The 20434-nt window shown below is 42.3% G+C and overlaps 1 protein-coding gene across 1 annotated transcript; it reads left to right on the forward strand.

The window, feature by feature from the left end:
• The first annotated feature begins 879 nt into the window (after nucleotides 1–879).
• Nucleotides 880–5454, forward strand: LOC112250275 (galectin-9-like). Its single transcript, XM_024420289.2, has 11 exons — nucleotides 880–1238; nucleotides 2153–2241; nucleotides 2387–2594; nucleotides 2770–2895; nucleotides 3209–3250; nucleotides 3442–3519; nucleotides 3717–3755; nucleotides 3965–3997; nucleotides 4122–4210; nucleotides 4632–4788; nucleotides 4976–5454. Exons 1-11 carry the CDS (start codon nucleotides 1209–1211, stop codon nucleotides 5120–5122), a joined length of 1038 nt encoding a protein of 345 aa, XP_024276057.1. The 5' UTR covers nucleotides 880–1208; the 3' UTR covers nucleotides 5123–5454.
• Nucleotides 5455–20434: the final 14980 nt, after the last annotated feature.

Below are 20434 nucleotides of genomic sequence, written 5' to 3' on the forward strand. Positions count from 1 at the left end.
GAATGACAAGCGTCACGTCTGGAGGAAACCTGGTACCATCCCTACGGTGAAGCATGACGATGGCAGCATCATGCTGTGGAGATGTTTTTCAGCAACTGGGACTGGGAGACTAGTTAGGATCGAGGGAAAGATGAACGGAGCAAAGTACAGAAAGATCTTTGATGAAAACCTGCACTAGAGCACTCAGGACCTCAGACTGGGGTGAAGGTTCACCTTCCAACAGGACAACAACCCTAACCACACAGTCAAGACAACACAGGGGTGGCTTCAGGACAAGTCTCTGAATGTCCTTGAGTGGTCGGGTCAGAGCCCGTACCAGAACCAGACCGAACATCTCTGGAGAGACCTGAAAATAACTGTGCAGCGACGCTCCCCATTCAACATGATAGAGCTTGAGAGGATCTGCAGAGAAGAATGGGAGAAACTCTCCAAATACAGGTGTGCCAAGCTTGTAACGTCACACCCAAGAAGACTCGAGGCTGTAATCGCTGCCAAAGCTGCTTCAACCTCAATTTGCTCAATTGTGTGTGTGTGCTGTTTGTAAGTCATGACCGTGAACACATCTTGCTTTAACAATTTAACATTCGCTAAACAGCATACTCGTTAGGCTACTGCATCCTCTGCGACCTCACCTGTGATATCAAAGTCATTTTTGATAAGGCAAGAAAATAAAATTAACGATTTGGTATCATTTTGATTATGGAAGATTGAATAAATGCGGTTCAAACTGTTTGCTTGGAATGATTTGTTGCTATCGTCTCTATCTGTGCATGAGAGTGCATCCGACTCAGTCTCCCTACCAGAAAATACGTATAACAACGATGACCGCATGAGTCATTATCTGAGAAACGAAACTAATGGAAGAGGAAACAAAATACTAAATAATTTACGAATGCCGCGTTCAACACAACTGGGAACTCGAAAATCTCCGACATCATTTTGTTCAAAACAAATCGGAACTCGGAAAAAATACTAGCTCCGACCTGGAATTATCGATTTGGACAGTCAACCAACTCGGATTTCCAACTGGGGAACTTGTGCCTCTTTCTAGAGCTCCGAATTTCCGACCTGAAGTTCACTGACGTCATGATTTCCCCTCGTATTTTTCCGAGTTACCAGTTGTTTTGAATGTGGCAGAAGAGAACCGCCGGACCTCGATGTGCTACACTCTCTAGATTCACCAAACAGTCGCACAGACACACTGGAGCATGGCTTGTCAGCAACCCTTCTTCAATCCGGTAAAAATCTAATTTGACAGTATTTACATGTCTTTTTTAGCCCCCATTATGTTTGAGTTATAGGAGTCATTTTGGTGATTATTTTTGGTGTAATGTCCACAATATTTTTATATTCTGGACCCACAGATTTTCCTCTAGCCCAGCACGCACTACCACATCCGCTGCAACTAAAATTAGTTGTAATTGGGTCTGTTAGTGATGAGTTTAGTGGACTAGAACAGGACTGAAAAACATTGAATAGGTCTGTCGATATTTCCTGTCATTTTCATATCCACCTTTGACACCTAAAACCTTAAGTGATTGATATAATTAATTTAAGAAGGTAAGGAGAAAGGAAACTAACCGTTAGAATGTTATCGGTTACACAATGCTTGATGTGTTGATTGTTAGTGTAACGGATGTGAAATGTCTAGCGGTAGCCTAGTGGTTAGAGCATTCGACTAGTAATCGAAAGGTCGCAAGTTCAAATCCCCGACCTGACGAGGTACAAATCTGGCGTTCTAACCCTAAACAGGCAGTTAACCCACTGTTCATAAGCCGTCATTGAAAATAAGAATTTGTTCTTAACTGACTTGCCTAGTAAAATAAAGGTATAATTTTTTTTTAAGCGTTTCAATCGGTGACGTCACTTGCTCTGAGACCTTGAAGTAGTATTTCCCCTTGTTCTGCAAGGGCCGCGGCTTTGTGGAGCGATGGGTAACGATGCTTCGAGGGTGACTGTTGTTGATGTGTACAGAGGGTCCCGGGTATGGGCGAGGGGACTGTCTAAAGTTATACTGTTACATTAACGTTTAACGTTTTCAACTAAGTCTATTGCAAAGTCCCTCGCCTTATCAGGCAGACGACCTAACTACAAGCTGGTGAACGACATTAGCTACCCAGCCTGGTCAAGTGTTTTTTGCTTCATGTCCTAGAGATTGCCATTCACTGGCTGTATCCAGGGAGCTCTGCATGAGGGGAAGACCATCACTATGACAGGGAGAGTCCTGCCAGGATCCCAGAGGTAGACCTACCTAGTAGTACATCTCTTTTTCACTGTAGGACAGCCATGTCGTCTTTAGCTCAGTCTTGTCACTCACTATCAGCACAGAAGGGATCTTGTTAAACCTAATCACTTTAAAATATGCCCCCCTTTTTTCTCTCTGTAGGTTTTATGTGAATTTGCAATGTGGCTCAAGAGGAAATCCCGATATAGCCCTCCACTTCAACCCCCGATATGATGAATCCAAAGACGTTGTGGTCTGCAACACCATGCAGCACTCTAAGTGGGGCCCAGAGGAGCGTGAATACCCAGCACCCATGACCCGGGGGGCCAACTTTACCCTCATGTTCCTGGTCAACAGAGATTCATATTCGGTCAGGAGACTTTTATCACTTATACTTAGGCTACACATTTTTTTTTACTGTGGACTCATTGAATTGCATTGTATCTCTGTTCTAGAGCAAAAAAAGATTCAAACCCTTATTCATTTTATTTTTCCTCCATGTGCCATTGATTTTCTTGTCTCTCCTAAATCATGTCTTATCCCAGCTGATTGTGAATGGTGCTCACTTCATGGAGTACCTGCACCGGCTGTCGTCCTCCAGAGTGGACACCATCTTCGTGGATGGGGGAGTGGAGATCCAATCCATTGCCTTCTCCAACCCTGCAGTGACAGTGAGTATCTGAAAGGTCCTCCGTTTTGGAGAATACTGTACATCTTTGCATTCCAAAGGATCAGTCTTGAACAAGGACAGATGGTCAGTTGTTTGGAATGCTACCCAGTCTGCAAAACAAGTTGCAACTTGCAATGGTCATGGTCGGAGTGTATAATGATTGTAAGGATGTTTTGGACATATATTTAGTGTCCAAAAAAAGTATTTCCCTCAGTTCCTACTTTAATCAATTAAATAAATTGTTTTCAGACTTACAAACCAAGGGTTTGTCCATATCCTACACAGACAAATGAAATGTGTTTTCTTTTCTCCAGCCACCTCCTCCCCAACCAGGATATCCTGTCCATCCACACAGTGTGAGTATTCTCCAGACAGACTGATCAACAGGTTTCTTAGTTAAACAAGTGTTAACGAGTTTTAGTATTTGGATTTACATAAGGCCTGCAGTTGTATGGAAACACTTGTTACTACTAAGCACATTACTACATATGTGTCCTCACAAAACAGTAGCATAGGCCATTACTCAAGAGAGACATTTTGTTTACAGGGTCAACGGAACCAAGCCATGTCTCATCAAAGTAAATCAGGTCCCAAAACTCCTCCTCAATGGTGTAATGCCACACAGGTAGATTATAGCATTCTGGGTTGGAGGCTAATTTGGTGTATTTAGCTTTTTTCCTTGTGGTGGGTGTTGTCATAAGATGGCTGGATTTCATTCCATTCAGTCAATTTTAACTTTGATGGTTGATCATGCTTTCCTTGTATTCATGGTTTCCTTGTTTAATTTGATACTTGTTTGACAACTGTTTGTTTGTTTTGTAGGCTTTCTCGGCTGCGTTTTGTGCCCCAGGATTTTTTCAGGTGCATTGCATTCAAATGAATCAACTTTTTAGAGTTCAAAATTTGTAGAGTAGAGGCCAACATCAGGAACTTTATTGGAGTCGTATCATTGATCTATCTAAAGGAATAAAGCTGATATGAAAATGAAGCTCTGACCAGATTAAATAGTTTAGAGAATGTACTGAAAGGTGCTATTCTTCAGATGGTAATGTACAAGGTTTATTTTACAGACACCCCCTCCATACACCCCCCAGCCATCCTTCGTAAGTACCCCTTCTTTAACCTACAGACTAAGTGCAGACTGAACAATTACATTAATTGATTTAGTATCGATCGAGTAAAGTTTCGTATCGAGTAAACCGATTGTTATGGACCCTGTGTTCTCAGGTTGTGCCATATAAAAATATAATGGTAGGTGGACTTTACCCAGGCAGAAACATCATCGTCCAGGGTGTGGTCAACCACAACGCTGATAGGTAAGTAACGATTACTCATTTTAAACACATCTGGCATTATTAATTTGTTTGTCACCTGCTATGGGTCGGAATTGGTACTATGAATTGTGTACCTGTACATTACAGACAATCCAGATAGATGGTAAGTCCTTTTTAGATTAGTCTCACCCTCCAAATGATTTGCATAATTTTTCTTTCACGATTGTGTAACACTCACCACCAGCAAAGTTCTCCCTCTCTAGAAACAGTACATTACAGAGCTATACAGTACTATGTCATTCCTTCAGCATATCAATGGCCGACATGGGTAAGGGTGATACTCTTTGTAGGCTTACCTTTGCACACCCTTTCCTGTATCTACCACAGAGCGTTCATTTATTTGGTCATCTAACATATTCCTGGCCAAGCCTTATGACCATGATCATGGTCTTTATGGTTCCAGGTTCTATGTTAACCTGCGTTTCAACTCGGAGGTGGCGCTCCACTTCAACCCCAGGTTTGATGAGAACACTGTCGTGCGTAATAGTCTCCTGAAGGAACAGTGGGGTCCAGAGGAGAGGAAAGGGGGCATGCCCTTCTACAGAGGCCAGCCTTTTACGGTATAAACTCCATTATACCTGATTGTAGACTGTATTATGGAAGCTAGCTATATTTTCATTTTTGTTTTGTTTTTGTGCATTGACAAGAATTTGAGCTGAAATTAGTTCTGAATGTGTTTTAGCTGCAATACTACTGTGTGCTTTTCCTTGGATGAACTCAGCACTCATGTCGGGCTCTCTGATTCAGGTGACCATTACGTGTGACACCAAGTGCTACAGGGTGATGGTGAATGGAGTCCAGATGTTCAGCTACAACCACCGCCACTTCCTGCTCCAGCAGATAGATATCCTGGAGGTGGAAGGGGACGTAAGCCTGTCCTCTGTGCTGTTCTAAGTAATGACTCTGTCCTCTGTTATGGTTTGAGTCACATACACTGGGGTCAAAGGTCAACAGGGGTAGGATCTGATCAGGACATTATAAAGACCGATGGGTGAGAAACCATCTCTTCTGTGTGTGGATGTTTTGCTATGTGGCTGATGGCGAATATTGATATCATGTTGGGCAAGATGTTTTCATCAATATTTTTATCTCTTTCATAAACTATTTAATTTAGAGTAGACTATGTAAAATATTGTCTTCTATTTATCAAATTCCACATACTTACTGTATGTCTGTTCTCTCTGTACCGACAATGTTTCTACATCAAATAAACTTCAATATTGGAACTTAGATGTTGTCATAATTCTACATCACCGCTAGGGGGCAGAGAGGTTCTGATAAAATTACTAACTTTGCCCTGCTTCAGATTGCCGTGGGAGGGATCAGATTTTTTATTAAAAACTCAATTCTAAGGATTTTGACAAAGTAAATACTGATGACATTAACGGAGCTGTGAATCATTATAATTACATGAAGTGTATTCAAATGACTCTGGGAGTTCCAGGTGGTTAGAAATGGGCTAGTAGGCCGGTCAACAGATGTATGCCCTAGTCGGCTGGCCCTCGCTACATATTCGTCGCCAGACCCACTGGCTCCAGGTCATCTACAAGTCTATGCTAGGTAAAGCATCGCCTTATCTCAGTTCACTGGTCACGATGGCAACACCCACCCGTAGCACACGCACCAGCAGGTGTATCTCACTGATCATCCCTAAAGCCAAAACCTCATTTGGCCGCCTTTCCTTCCAGTTCTCTGCTGCCTGTGACTGGAACGAATTGCAAAAATCGCTGAAGTTGGAGACTTTTATCTCCCTCACCAAACATCTGCTATCTGAGTAGCTAACCGATCACTGCAGCTGTACATATTCCATCGGTATTTAGCCCACCCAATTTACCTACCTCATCCCCATACTGTTTTTATTTGATATACTTTTCTGCTCTTTTGCACAACAGTATCTCTACCTGCACATGTTCATCTGGTCATTTATCACTCCAGTGTTAATCTGCTAAATTGTAATTATTCACTCCTATGACCTATTTATTGAATACCTCCTCATGCCTTTTGCACACAATGTATATAGATTTGTTTTTTCTACTATGTTATTCTATTATGATACTCCATGTGTAACTCTGTGTTGTTGTTTGTTCACACTGCTATGCTTTATCTTGGCCAGGTCGCAGTTTTAAATCAGAACTTGTTCTCAACTAGCCTACCAAATAAATTTGAACACTGTGAAGCTTTTATTTGGGCTGCAATTTCTGAAGCTGGTAACTCTAATGAAAATATCCTCTGCAGCAGAGGTAACTCTGGGTCTCCCATTCCTGTGGCGGTCCTCATAAGAGCCAGTTTTATCATAGCGCTTGATGGTTTTTGTGACTGCACTTGAAGAAACTTTCAAAGTTCTTGAAATGTTCCGTATTGACTGACCTTCATGGCTCAAAGTAATGATGGACTGTCATTTCTCTTTGCTTATTTGGTATTTTACCAAATAGGGCTGTCTTCTGCCTTATCCCTACCTTATCACAACACAACTGATTTGCTACAACAAATGAACTTTTAAGAAGGCTCGCCTGTTAATTGAAATGCATTCCAGGTGACTACCTCATAAAGCTGGTTGAGAGAATGCCAAGAGTGTGCAAAGCTGTCATCAAGGCAAAGGGTGGCTATTTTAACAATCTCAAATATGAAATATATTTTGATTTGTTTAACACTTTTTTGTTTACTACATGATTGAATATGTGTTATTTCATAGTTTTGATGTTTTCACTATTATTCTACAATGTTGAAAATAGTAAAAATAAAGACAAATCCTGGAATGAGTAGGTGTTCTAAATCTTTTGACCGGTAGTATATATATTTTTCTCTCACAAAGTACCTTGTAGCCATCCTTTTCATCTGTATGCCTCCGGGCAGCCCTACATCCTTACTGCCACCAGTCATTTTTCACTGTGCTATTTAAGAGGTAGCTCAGTGGTTGCGTAGGGGTGCTTTCAATCTATGGTGTGCATTCGTGCATGTATAAATACATTCTTTCATGGGGGTGCTAGGCCTATTCTTTGCAGGGCTTCAGCACTGTCTTGCCCCTCCCTGAAGCTGCCCATGACTGCCTGGTTGTACCAAAATTATTTAGACCAGTGCTGCACAAGTTGGCCTTTCTTTCACTAAAACAGATGCCTATGCAACATTCTTTAGATTAGTGAAATGAGTTCATTTTGCAGCATGTGATTTGATATGCTTTCTGAGGAGACCAAAATGGCATTTATTCACAAAGAGCCCCTTCACACAGGATCAAAGCATGGTAACATTACATGTCAACAAATTTGGATGACAAAGTATGTCAAATCAAAGTTTAGGGCGGATGCAGCGAAATGCTTATGGTACTGGCTCCTAACAAAGCAGTAAAATGTCAATCAAGTACACAAATAATACAAATAAATAAATAAATTTAGAACGAATCTAATTAACAACCCAAATAGCACTGTAACAGAATTGAATTTTCACGATATTAAGAATGGTATGTACAGCAGTAGATACAGTGAGCTCCAAAAGTAATGGGACAGTGACAATTTTTGTTGTTGTTTTGGCTCTGTACTCCAGCACTTTGGATTTTAAATGATACAATGACTATGAGGTCAAAGTGCAGTCTGTCAACTTTAATTTGAGAGTATTTTCCTCTATAGCGGGTGAACTGTTTGGGAATTACAACACTTTTTGTACATTGTCCCCAATTTTAGGTGACTAAAAGTATTGGGACAAATGCACTCATATGTGTATTAAAGTAGTAAAAAAGTCAGTGTTTGGTCCCATATTCCTAGCACGCAATGATTACATCAAGCTTGTGACTCTACAAACTTGTTTGGTTGCGTTTGCTGTTTGTTTTGGTTGTGTTTCAGATAATTTTGTTCCCAATAGAAATGAATGATAAATAATGTATGGTGTCATTTTGGAGTCACTTTTATTGTAAATAAGAATAGAATATGTTTCTAAACCCTTTACATTATCATACCCCCAAGACATGCTAACCTCTCACCATTACAATAACAGTGGAGGTTAGCATTTTTGCAGCAGTAGGATATTTGTGTGTCTGTAACGTTCTCACTCATCATTATAGAACAGCAGCAAAAAAAGCTCTATTTTCATGTTGCTTATGAGTGCATTTCACACTTCTTTTGGATTATAATTGGATTTTAAGGCTTGTATGAATGTCCTGCTTAATATAATGTTTGTCTCATCATCGCAAATCAGTTGCATTGTACTTTTAAAAAATGGCTCTTTGGCTAGCTTTTGCCATAGCCAATTCCAATGAGCGTTAGCATTCTAGCTAACAACGGCTGCCTCCAAAATAGTTTATTTGCAAGGATCACAACCAAATATAATCTTACGCTTCGATCACACTGACAGCGTCATTGTCATTGTGCAAAATAGTACGCAGCATCATCTGGATATGTCTGCAACAAAAGTTCATCATTCACCTTCTGCTACCATTTCTGTCAAGAGGTCAATGCATACAGTTTGATGCATACATTATGCACCACACCGAACGCACTGCAACTGCCTGTGCAACGCAATGCTGCGAGTCAAATGCAGCCGTTTCATTGGAAATTAATTTAATTCTGGTGTACCAAAATGCAATGACGGTGTCGGTGTGATTGGAGCGTTAGAGACTGTTCACGCAAGAATCAAAACATAATTGTTAGCATATGAGAACCCCAAAAACGTATTTTGTTTAGAAATAATACAAACGTAAATCTAGGCTATGTTGAATGGGCGCAGATTGCGATGGCTTTCTTACTGCCGCCAAGAGTCACGCATATCTCTGCCTGCTGTCAGTGTGTCGTGTACTGGAAAAGGGTCAATAGGTTGCACCTCTGTCACTCGGTCCCGTCGGAGTGTGGCGTCAGGAAAATAACCTCACACTCAACGTCAACAAAACTAAGGAGATGATTGTGGACTTCAGGAAACAGCAGAAGTTGCGCAAGTCGTCAAATATACAAGGGCTGCATAGCGAACATAACAAATACAACTGTTTATATGGATTCTCATGACAATTTAAATTGGCATACGCTACAGTGTATGGGAATTGACGCTGTTGACTGCGTCTCCTCTTGTGGTTTTGAGCTCTTCAAACACACCGACAGCTCATTGCATTTTGGTACACCGGTATTACATTCATTTCCAATGAAACGCTGCGTTTCCCTTGCAGAATTGCGCTGCAGAAGCAGTTGCAGTGTGTTCGGTGTGGTGCATACGTTGACGTATGCGTCAAACTGTATGCGTGGACGTCTTGACAGAAATGGCAGCAGAAGGTGAATGTTTCACTTTTGTTGCATACATATCCAGATGATGCTGCGTAATATTTTGCGCAATGTCGGTGTGTTCGAGTGGCCTGCTTTCAGTACGTTTTTAATGTTCTGGAATGTTCAATTGAACGGAAACGGTGCTGTACTGAACTACCAGTTGAAAACCAGGGAGGTTCGGGAACGCTGTCAGCATGGTCACTTCCCTTTAAATGCATCACTCATTGTTTCAAGCCACACCCACCAAACGGGAGCAGATGCACCTCAAAGTCTGTTCAAGAACGTTTTGGGGAAACGTCTTGTTCAGTACAAACCGTTCTGCAACGTAGCAAACGATCAAGCGAACTGAACACACTTCTGATTTTATAGACTAGTAACATGGTAAACGTAAATCCGGGACACTCAAATGGGTATGTTATGTTCGGTGTGGTTACACAAGATTGATAGAAGGTTACTTACTAACAACCCAAAAGTTACGTGTTTGAATTTCATCACGGGCAACTTTAGCATTTTCGCTAACTACTTACTACAAAGCAAGTCTAGCTTTGGCTTTGATAAATGCAACATGTAAAGTGTTGGTCCCTGTTTTATGAGCTGAAATAAAATACCCCATACATTTTCCATATATACAAAAACAATTATTTATCTTAATTTTTGTGCACACATTTTAGTAAGAATTTCTCCTTTGTCAAGATAATCCATCCACCTGACAGGTGTTGCATATCAAGATGATTAAACAGCATTATCATTACACAGCTGCACTTTGTGCTGGAGACAATAAAAGGCCACTTTAAAATGTTCAGTTTTGTCACACAACACAATTCCACAGATGTCTCAAGTTTTGAGGGAGTGTGCAATTGGCATGCTGACTACAGGAGTGTCCAACAGAGCTGTTGCCAGAAAATTGTATGTTCATTTCTTTACCATAAGTAATTTTAGAGAATTTGGCAGTACATCACAAGCACATGTAACCACACCAGCCCAGGACTTCCACATCCAACTTCTTCACCTGAGGGATCGTCTGAGACCAGCCACCCGGACAGCTGATGAAACTGAGGAGTATTTCTGTCTGTAATAAAGCCCTTTTGCAGGGAAAAACTCATTCTGAGTGGGTAGGCCTGGCTCCCAAGTAGGTGGGCCTTTGGCCTCCCAGGCCCACCCATGGCTACGCTTCTCTGCCCAGTCATGTGAAATACATAGATTAGGGCATAATGAATTCATTTCAATTGACTGATTTCCTTATAGGAACTATAACTCAGTAAACTAATTGAAAATGTTACATTTATATTTTTGTTCTGTATAGTAAAACAATAATTGTTCTTATGCAATGGATAGACTGTGTCCTTAGGTTGTCATAAGAAATACTATGTACACTTTGTGAGAGAAAAATTCACTGCTAAAAAAGTAAAGGGAACACTTAAACAACACAATGTAACTTCAAGTCAATCACACTTCTGTGAAATCAAACTGTCCACTTAGGAAGCAACACTGATTGACAATAAATTTCACATGCTGTTGTGCAAATGGAATAGACAACAGGTGGAAATTATAGGCATTTAGCAAGACACCCACAATAAAGGAGTGGTTCTGCAGGTGGGGACCACAAAACACTTCTCAGTTCCTATGCTTCCTGGCTGATGTTTTGGTCACTTTTGAATGCTGGCGGGTGCTTTCACTCTAGTGGTAGCATGAGACGGAGTCTACAATCCACACAAGTGGCTCAGGTAGTGCAGCTCATCCAGGATGGCACATCAATGCGAGCTGTGGCAAGAAGGTTTACTGTGTCTGTCAGCGTAGTGTCCAGAGCATGGAGGCGCTACCAGGAGACAGGCCAGTACATCAGGAGACGTGGAGGAGGCCGTAGGAGGGCAACAACCCAGCAGCAGGACCGCTACCTCCGCCTTTGTGCAAGGAGGAGCAGGAGGAGCACTGCCAGAGCCCTGCAAAATGACCTACAGCAGGCCACAAATGTGCATGTGTCTGCTCAAACGGTCAGAAACAGACTCCATGAGGGTGGTATGAGGGCCCAACGTCCACAGGTGGGGGTTGTGCAGGACGTTTGGCATTTGCCAGAAAACACCAAGATTGGCAAATTCGCCAATGGCGCCCTGTGCTCTTCACAGATGAAAGCAGGTTCCGACTGAGCACATGTGACAGACGTGACAGTCTGGAGACGCCGTGGAGAACGTTCTGCTGCCTGCAACATCCTCCAGCATGATCGGTTTGGCGGTGGGTCAGTCATGGTGTGGGGTGCCATTTCTTTGGGGGGCCGCACAGCCCTCCATGTGCTCGCCAGAGGTAGCCTGACTGCCATTAGGTACCGAGATGAGATCCTCAGACCCCTTGTGAGACCATATGCTGGTGTGGTTGGCCCTGGGTTCCTCCTAATGCAAGACAATGCTAGACCTCATGTGGCTGGAGTGTGTCAGCAGTTCCTGCAAGAGGAAGGCATTGATGCTATGGACTGGCCCGCCCATTCCCCAGACCTGAATCCAATTGAGCACATCTGGGATATCCTGTCTCGCTCCATCCACCAACGCCACGTTGCACCACAGACTGTCCAGGAGTTGGCGGATACTTTAGTCCAGGTCTGGGAGGAGATCCCTCAGGAGACCATCCGCCACCTCATCAAGAGCATGCCCAGGCGTTGTAGGCAGGTCATACAGGCACTACTGAACCTCATTTTGACTTGTTTTATGGACATTACATCAAAGTTGGATCAGCCTGTAGTGTGGTTTTCCACTTTAATTTTGAGTGTGACTCCAAATCCAGACCTCCATGGGTTGATAAATTTGATTTCCATTGATAATTGTTGTGTGATTTTGTTGTCAGCACATTCAACTATGTAAAGAAAAAAGTATTTAATAAGAATATTTCATTCATTCAGAACTAGGATTTGTTATTTTAGTGTTCCCTTTATTTTTTGAGCAGTGTATATTACATACAATTAGATACAAAACTTCTGACTTTATCATTGGCTATTAAGGAACTCCCCTTTTCTCATGCATTCAGCCACCCCCCCCCCCTCCCCCTCACAGCCAGTAGGCAACTCTATTCATACTGTAGGTACGAAAGGCTCATCTGTAGGTGAATGAGGGAAATATATTTTCTAAGGAACAATCTGCTAAGAGATCATTCATAGGTTTAAAGGCAAGCCCATCATCCTTTCTTAAATATTAACATTGAATTATTTCCTGGGAGAAAAGAGGCAAGGAGGGACATCAGAAAAAAAGGTTACACAACAGCGTAGAATACCAGCACATATGGCCACAAGAAGAGACTAGAGGTCGACTGATTAATCGGAATGGCCAATTAATTAGGGCTGATTTCAAGTTTTCATAACAGTTGGAAATCTGTATTTTTGGGAGCCGATTTGCCGATTTTTAAAAACATTTTTATACCTTTATTTAACTATGCAAGTCAGCTAAGAACACATTCTTATTTTCAATGACGGCCTAGGAACGGTGGGTTAATTGCCTCGTTCAGGGGCAGAACGACAGATTTTCACCTTGTCAGCTCAGGGGATACAATCTTGCAACCTTACAGTTAACTTGTCCAACGCAATAATGACCTGCCTCTCTCTCGTTGCACTCCACAAGGAGACTGCCTGTTACGCGAATGCAGTAAGCCAAGGTAAGTTGCTAGCTAGCATTAAACTTATCTTATAAAAAACATTCACAATCACTAGTTAACTACACATGGTTGATGATATTACTAGATATTATCTAGCTTGTCCTGTGTTGCATATAATCTGACTGAGCATACAAGCATACAAGTATCTAAGTATCTGACTGAGCGGTGGTGGGCAGAAGCAGGCGCGTAAACATTAATTCATACAGCACTTTTGTGCGTTTTGCCAGCAGCTCTTCGTTGTGCGTCAAGCATTGCGCTGTTTATGACTTCAAGCCTATCAACTCCCGAGATGAGGCTGGTGTAAGCGAAGTGAAATGGCTAGATAGTTAGCGCGCACTAATAGCGTTTCAAACGTCACTCGCTCTGAGCCTTCTAGTAGTTGTTCCCCTTGCTCTGCATGGGTAACGCTGCTTCAATGGTGGCTATTGTCGTTGTGTTGCTGGTTCGAGCCCAGGGAGGAGCGAGGAGAGGGACGGAAGCTATACTGTTACACTGGCAATACTAAAGTTCCTATAAGAACATCTAATATTCAAAGGTTAATGAAATACAAATGGTATAGAGGGAAATAGTCCTATAATTCCTATAATAACTACAACCTAAAACTTCTTACCTGGGAATATTGAAGACTCATGTTGAAAGGAACCACCAGCTTTCATATGTTCTCATGTTCTGAGCAAGGAACTGAAACATTAGCTCCTTACATAGCACATATTGCACTTTTACTTTCTTCTCCAACACTTTGTTTTTGCATTATTTAAACCAAATTGAACATGTTTCATTATTTACTTGAGGCTAAGTTTCTGGCCTTTAAAAAAAAAAAAAGATCATCACTGGGAGCTGGCGGATGGAGGACAGCTGTTAGTGTGTTCTTCAAGTCCTCCTTATTCTTGAAATCTGAATGCTTTTTGCTGGCTATTTTACCTTTGTAAATAGTTTTTTTATTTTTTATTTACACACAGGGCTGTGACGGTCATAGAATTTTGGATGACTGTTATTGGTCAGCCAAATGACGGCGGTCGTTGTTCTAATTTTTTGAATTGCAAAACATTTATTTGTTTGTTTTTTAAAGCACATTTTGTACACTCCTCCACTCCTGACTGCATGTGCTGCTTAGCAGGGAGAAGGGCGCTGCCTAGGCAACCAAATACTTATTTTATACAACACCTTGCTTGTTTCAGCAAGGAGCAACCAAATTTCATCACGTTTTAAAGAGTCCGTGCTACCGCAGAAACTGACTCAATGCCCGGCCCGGCCGCCCCGTCTTCAGTCAGCTGTTTGTTTATTATATATTTTTCTTTTTCGATGGTATTTATTCATAATCGTGAGTTACATATACGGCTTAAATATACAGCTTTCCACTTTGTTGCCCATGTCACTGCCAGTCAATTTAAAAGCATGACATATTAAACCCTTACTAGTAATTAGAAAATCCTTATATTTTCAATTAAATATTTAACTTAATGATCCACCACTATTGTCCCCAAGTAGAACCCTCTTTGTCCCCAGTCCTCCCACGGTGTGCTGGGGTAATGGCAGATCCCAGGGGGAAAAATACAGAACAAACTATTTTGGTGTCCTCTGGTACATTCTAATGCCTTGATTCCATCTGAAATACACAGCTAAATTGTTGAATTCTTTAATGACTGCCTCCTAGATTGGGGAAATGAGTTGTGGTATTGAGTAGAAATATATGACTTTAAAATAGCAGAAAATGTAAGAATTCAGTGTGTTGTAAGTTGTTTTGGATATGGTCTAGGCCTGTATGTTCTAGGGCTGTGACGATACCAATATCACAATATTTTATTCCATGGCAAAAATGAGAACAAGCATGCAACTCTCTGGTCCTTTAAAAACCTGCTGTATGCAAAATATTGTGCTAAAGCTTGGAAAATAAGTAAATGTGACTCTGGATGACAACATAATGATTTTGTTTCCAACATTGGGGCTATTCTCCTAAAGAAGTTAAATCCGCTTCTTGTTTTGTTTCCTTGCCATGATACTATCGTGATACTGGTATCGTCCCGACCCTAATATGTTCAGGACTATTTTCTAAGTAAGATAACCTTTTGTTTAACATTTTCTGCTAGTTTTACTGCAAGATATGAATTGCCACGATGTTTGTTCTTCAAATTATGTATTTTATTGGCTCTGACTGTGGACCCTAATTTGGGTGAACTATCCCTTTAACAGTTAGGCCTGTCATTCACTGTGGGTGGGATTGTCAGGGGAGGGAGAAGGTTGCTTGTGAGTCACAGAGTTGGTAGGGGGTCAGACCTGTCAATCAATCACTGCGGGTGGACTTTGAGGGAAGGCAGTAGATTCGTCAGAAAAACTAGTGTAGTCTACTCTTTGAATTTATTGTGGCAAAAACCTAAGACAAAAGGTTGTGTTCTGTAAAGTAAACATGGATTCCTTGTTGAGAAACAACATTTTCAGGGGGATGACCCACAGATTGTGCACCCCCATTTTATACGAAGTCAGGGGCCCATTATAGCCTACAGGTATGCTTGAAGAATGAAGCAGGTTAAACATGTGCTTGGCTACACAGAAAGCATCAGCAGTATTTTGGACCAAAATTAGGCTTTTTCTCGGCTACTTATTGTTCCTACAGTGAGGATTCAACATCTTAATTAAATGTTTTCATAATTTATCTGCAGATAATCGCCAAAAAGCAGTAGTAGCCTACTACTATGTAAATTAGGGAGCCAAATGAACAGCTCTCTCTCTGACTCAGTTCCGACATTCAGTTAAAAAATGGCTGTCACTTGTGAACAACTCATCACTAGGCTACACTGACAAGTCACTTTAGCGCTCACTGGCAAGTGTCGACATGGACTTCACATCTTAGGAAAATAAAAGCAAGATTTGGTTTACTTGTCCCGATGCGATACCATGGACATTTAACTATGGTGTATGAATAGCAAAGGGATATAGGATATTGACTTTATTCAGTCAGTTCGACACCTTTTTATAAACTAGTCTGCTGTTAAAACACTTGCTGTTCGGTCGTCAATCAAAGCACAGTAAATAGCCTTTGCGCCCTGACTCCTTGGCTGGCTATATGAAACACGCTAAATACATTGATTTGCGCTAAACATTAATTAAGTGGATTTCAATTAATTGTTACCACTTACATGGGACTTGTAAATTCACTCACAGGGGACGATGAAGCGCCATGCTCTCCCTGCTCCGTGAAAATACATTTTGACTGCAGCCAACCACAGCAAACATAAATAACACGGATACTGAGAGGCAGGACAGACAGCAGACTGACAAACCAGCAGTTACCCTGTCATCGCTCACTTTGTGACTGACAGGCGCCTGTTCTGTCAATAGATTACTAGAAGATGTACTGTGTATCGTTCATTCTAGCGGGAGAAGGCTATACAGACTTTTCTGACGAGGGAATTGAACTTTTTAAATTAAAAGAATCCTAGTTAATTTATGAAGTGGAAAAGTAGGCGCTTAGAGAGCACTGAATGTGTGGCTTCATTTTTATGCAGAGCTCTCTCTGCTTTCGTGGTGCTCCGCACTGTCCATGGTGTAGTTGTTCAGGGATGCCAGCCTTGTCACTGGAGCTGACTGACTGACTGACTATTCTCTGTGTGGGATGGCTTTGATCCTCATCCTCAGCTATCAGTGGTTTCTCTCCTCTGGGTTAAGAGGGCAGTGCGGACATCGATTTAAAGGTTTTCTTCTTTTTGACCTCTAACCTTTCCTTCCTCCTCTTCTCCCTTCCCTCCATCCCTCAGCAACCGAAGGACTGCATGCGTCTGGACGAGACCATGCTGGTGAAGCAGCTGCTGCCAGAAATCTGTCACTTCATCCACAACTACCGCGAGGGCCACCAGCATAGACAACCCACCCAACTCACGCTCTGACCATACTAAAACAAAGACATAACAAAAGGTCAGAATGTGACAGGTGGGTAGTATATGGGGCTTTGGTGACAAAACAGATGGCACTGTGATAGACTGCATCCAATTTGTTGAGTAGAGTGTTGGAGGCTATTTTGTAAATGACATCGGCGAAGACAAGGATCGGTAGGATAGTCAGTTTTACGAGGGTATGTTTGGCAGCATGAGTGAAGGATGCTTTGTTGTGATATAGGAAGCCAATTCTAGATTCAATTTTGGATTGGAGTTGCTTGATGTGAGTCTGGAAGCAGAGTTTACAGTCTAACCAGACACCTAGGTATTTGTAGTTGTCCACATATTCCAAGTCAGAACCGTCCAGAGTAGTGATGCTAGATGGGCGGGCAGGTGCGGGCAGCTATCAGTTGAAAAGCATGCACTTAGTTTTCCTTGCATTTAAGAGAAGTTGGAGGCCACCGAAGGAGAGTTGTATGGCATTGAAGCTCGTCTGTAGGTTAGTTAACACAGTGTCCAAAGAAGGGCCAGAAGTATACAGAATGGTGTCGTCTGCGTAGAGGTGGATCAGGGAATCACCAGCAGCAAGAGATATCATTGTTGTATACAGAGAAGAGAGTCGGCCCGAGAATTTAACCCTATGGCACCCCCATAGAGACTGCCAGAGGTCCGGACAACAAGCCCTCCAATTTGTCAGACTGAACTCTATCTGAGAAGTAGTTGGTGAACTAGGCAAGGCAGTCATTTGAGAAACCAAGGCTGTTGAGTCTGCCCATGACCAGCTCGGAAACCAGATTGCATAGAGGAGAAGGTATGGTGAGATTCGAAATGGTCGGTGATCTGTTTGTTAACTTGGATTTTGAAGACCATAGAAAGGCAGGGTAGGATAGATATAGGTCTGTAGCAGTTTGGGTCTAGAGTGTCTCCCCCTTTGAAGAGGGGGATGACCGTGGCAGCTTTCCAATCTTTTGGTATCTCAGACGATACGAAAGAGAGGTTGAACAGGCTAGTCATAGGGGTTGTAACAATTTTGGCAGATCATTTTAGAAAGAGAGGGTCCAGATTGTCTAGCCCGGCTAATTTGTAGGGGTCCAGATTTTGCAGCTCTTTCACAACATCAGCTATCTGAATTTGAGTGAATGAGCAATGGGGAGGCTTGGGCGAGTTGCTGTGAGAGGTGCAGGGCTGTTGACCGGTGTAGGGGTAACTAGGTGGAAAGCATGGCCAGCTGTTGAAAAATGCTTATTTAAATGTTCAATTATCGTGGATTTATCGGTGGTGACAGTGTTTCCTAGCCTCAGTGCAGTGGGCAGCTGGGAGGAGGTGCTCTTATTCTCCATGGACTTTACAGTGTCCCAGAACTTTTTTGAGTTTGTGCTACAGGATGCAAATTTCTGTTTGAAAAAGCTAGCCTTTGCTTTCCTAACTGCCTGTGTATATTGGTTCCTAACTTCCCTGAAATGTTGCATATCAAGGGGGCTATTCGATGCTAATGCAGTACGCCACAGGATGTTTTTGTGCTGGTCAAGGACAGTCAGGTCTGGAGTGAACCAAGGGCTATATCTGATATTGCACCTGTACATAGCCCATCTGTAAACAGCCCATTATCTACCTACCTCATTCCCATACTGTATTTATTTATTTATCTTGCTCCTTTGCACCCCAGTATCTCTACTTGCACATTCATCTTCTGCACATCTACCATTCCCGTGTTTAACTGGTATATTGTAATTACTTCGCCACCATGGCCTATTTATTGCCTTAACTCCCTTATCTTACCTCATTTGCACTCACTGTATATAGACTTTTTGTTTTCTTTGTTCTACCGAATTATTGACTATGTTTTGTTTATTCCATGTGTAACTCTGTGTTGTTGTATTGTGTCGAATTGCTTTGCTTTATCTTGGCCAGGTCGCAGTTGTAAATGAGAACTTGTTCTCAACTAGCCTACCTGGTTAAATAAAGGGGAAATAAAATAAAACATAAATATAACCTAGAGGATTTAGGGAGAAGAGGAGAGAGGGATGAAGAGAAGGAGAGAGACTGTTATGGAGAAAATAAGGTAGTTAAAGAGACAGTGTTCAACAGGAATCTGTGTGGCCTCACCTGGTGTCCACACCACTCTAAGTGGCTGCAGAGAACTTTATGCTGAAAAACAAACGGACACACGAGGGCAAACAATATAGCATAGTTATAGAAATAATTTAGTGTTTTACTTTTCTCCAAGGTTGGCCCTCTTGCCTAATCTTTGAAGGTGGAAGGAGCCACAGTATTACACATGAGCCTGTTACTGCATAACACAATCCAATCAGATTGATAAATGTGTGTGGGTTATAGGGTGTCTCTTTGTTTTTGTACAGACAGCACCCTCACCTGAGAAGAAGAAATCAAAGGGAGAGAAACTGGGAACTGAATAACTGCAGTTGACATAAGTGAATGGAAGAATACTCTTATTGCAATGTGAATGGCTCTTAAAAGAGCCTTTGGTTGTGCATAGTGTAGTCTATGGTGTTGCCAGGGAACAGAACCCTCTTCAAAGAAGTAGGAGGTGAATATCTCCTGTACACAGATTTCCTCTTGCTGCAATGTTGGACCCCATCCTTGAAACATCCAGCAGACTTCTCTGGCACATGGTGGCGAGCTGCAGATCCCCTCCACGTTCTCGTGTCCATCCTCATGAAGTTATGCAGGACACAGGTAGCCTTCACACACCTGAATTCCTCCAGGAGGCAGTCCCAGATGGCCCTGGTCACCCAACCTTGCAGTGCCCTACACGTTAACTGTAGGCAATCGTTTTGAAGGAATCTCCAGTTACAAGGTATCTAGGAATATGGAAGATAATGTAATTATTTGACTTTTACATCACCAGGTCATTGTGGATTGCTAAAGCATAAAAACATTGGATTGATAGATGCATGGGCACACATATGTGCATGAGACAATAACAGGATCATATCAAAGATAGCGTCACAAATGAATACCACTCGAAGCTTGATGAGTTGATCGTTAGTGTCACGCCCTGGGGGGGAGCTCAGGGCTCAGGGAGAGTGTGGCAGAGTCAGGAGTCAGACCTGAGCCAACTCCCCCTGTTTATCGTGAGGAGCCAAGGAGGAGACCAGAACCAGAGCCGGTGTTGGAGGTGAGCGAAGCAGAGACTGTGAAGGAGTTAATGGGGAAATTGGAGGAGAGAGTAATGAGGGAGTTGCTGTGTTGGTGTTTTAAACATGGAATTCGCCCGACGGAGCGTGTCGGAGTTTTGATGGCACCTGGGTCAGCGCTCCATACTCGTCCTGAGGTGCGTGTTAGTCGGCTGGTGAAGATGGTGCCAGCCTCACGCACCAGGCCTCCTGTGCACCTCCCTAGCCTTGCACGTCCTGTGCCAGCACTGCTCTCAAGATCTCCAGTATGCCTTCACGGTTTAGCCCATCCTGTGCCACCTCCACACACCAGTCCTCCGGTGGCAGCTC

This window comes from Oncorhynchus tshawytscha, linkage group LG30, assembly GCF_018296145.1.
Source record: "Oncorhynchus tshawytscha isolate Ot180627B linkage group LG30, Otsh_v2.0, whole genome shotgun sequence".
Lineage (NCBI taxonomy): Eukaryota > Metazoa > Chordata > Actinopteri > Salmoniformes > Salmonidae > Oncorhynchus > Oncorhynchus tshawytscha.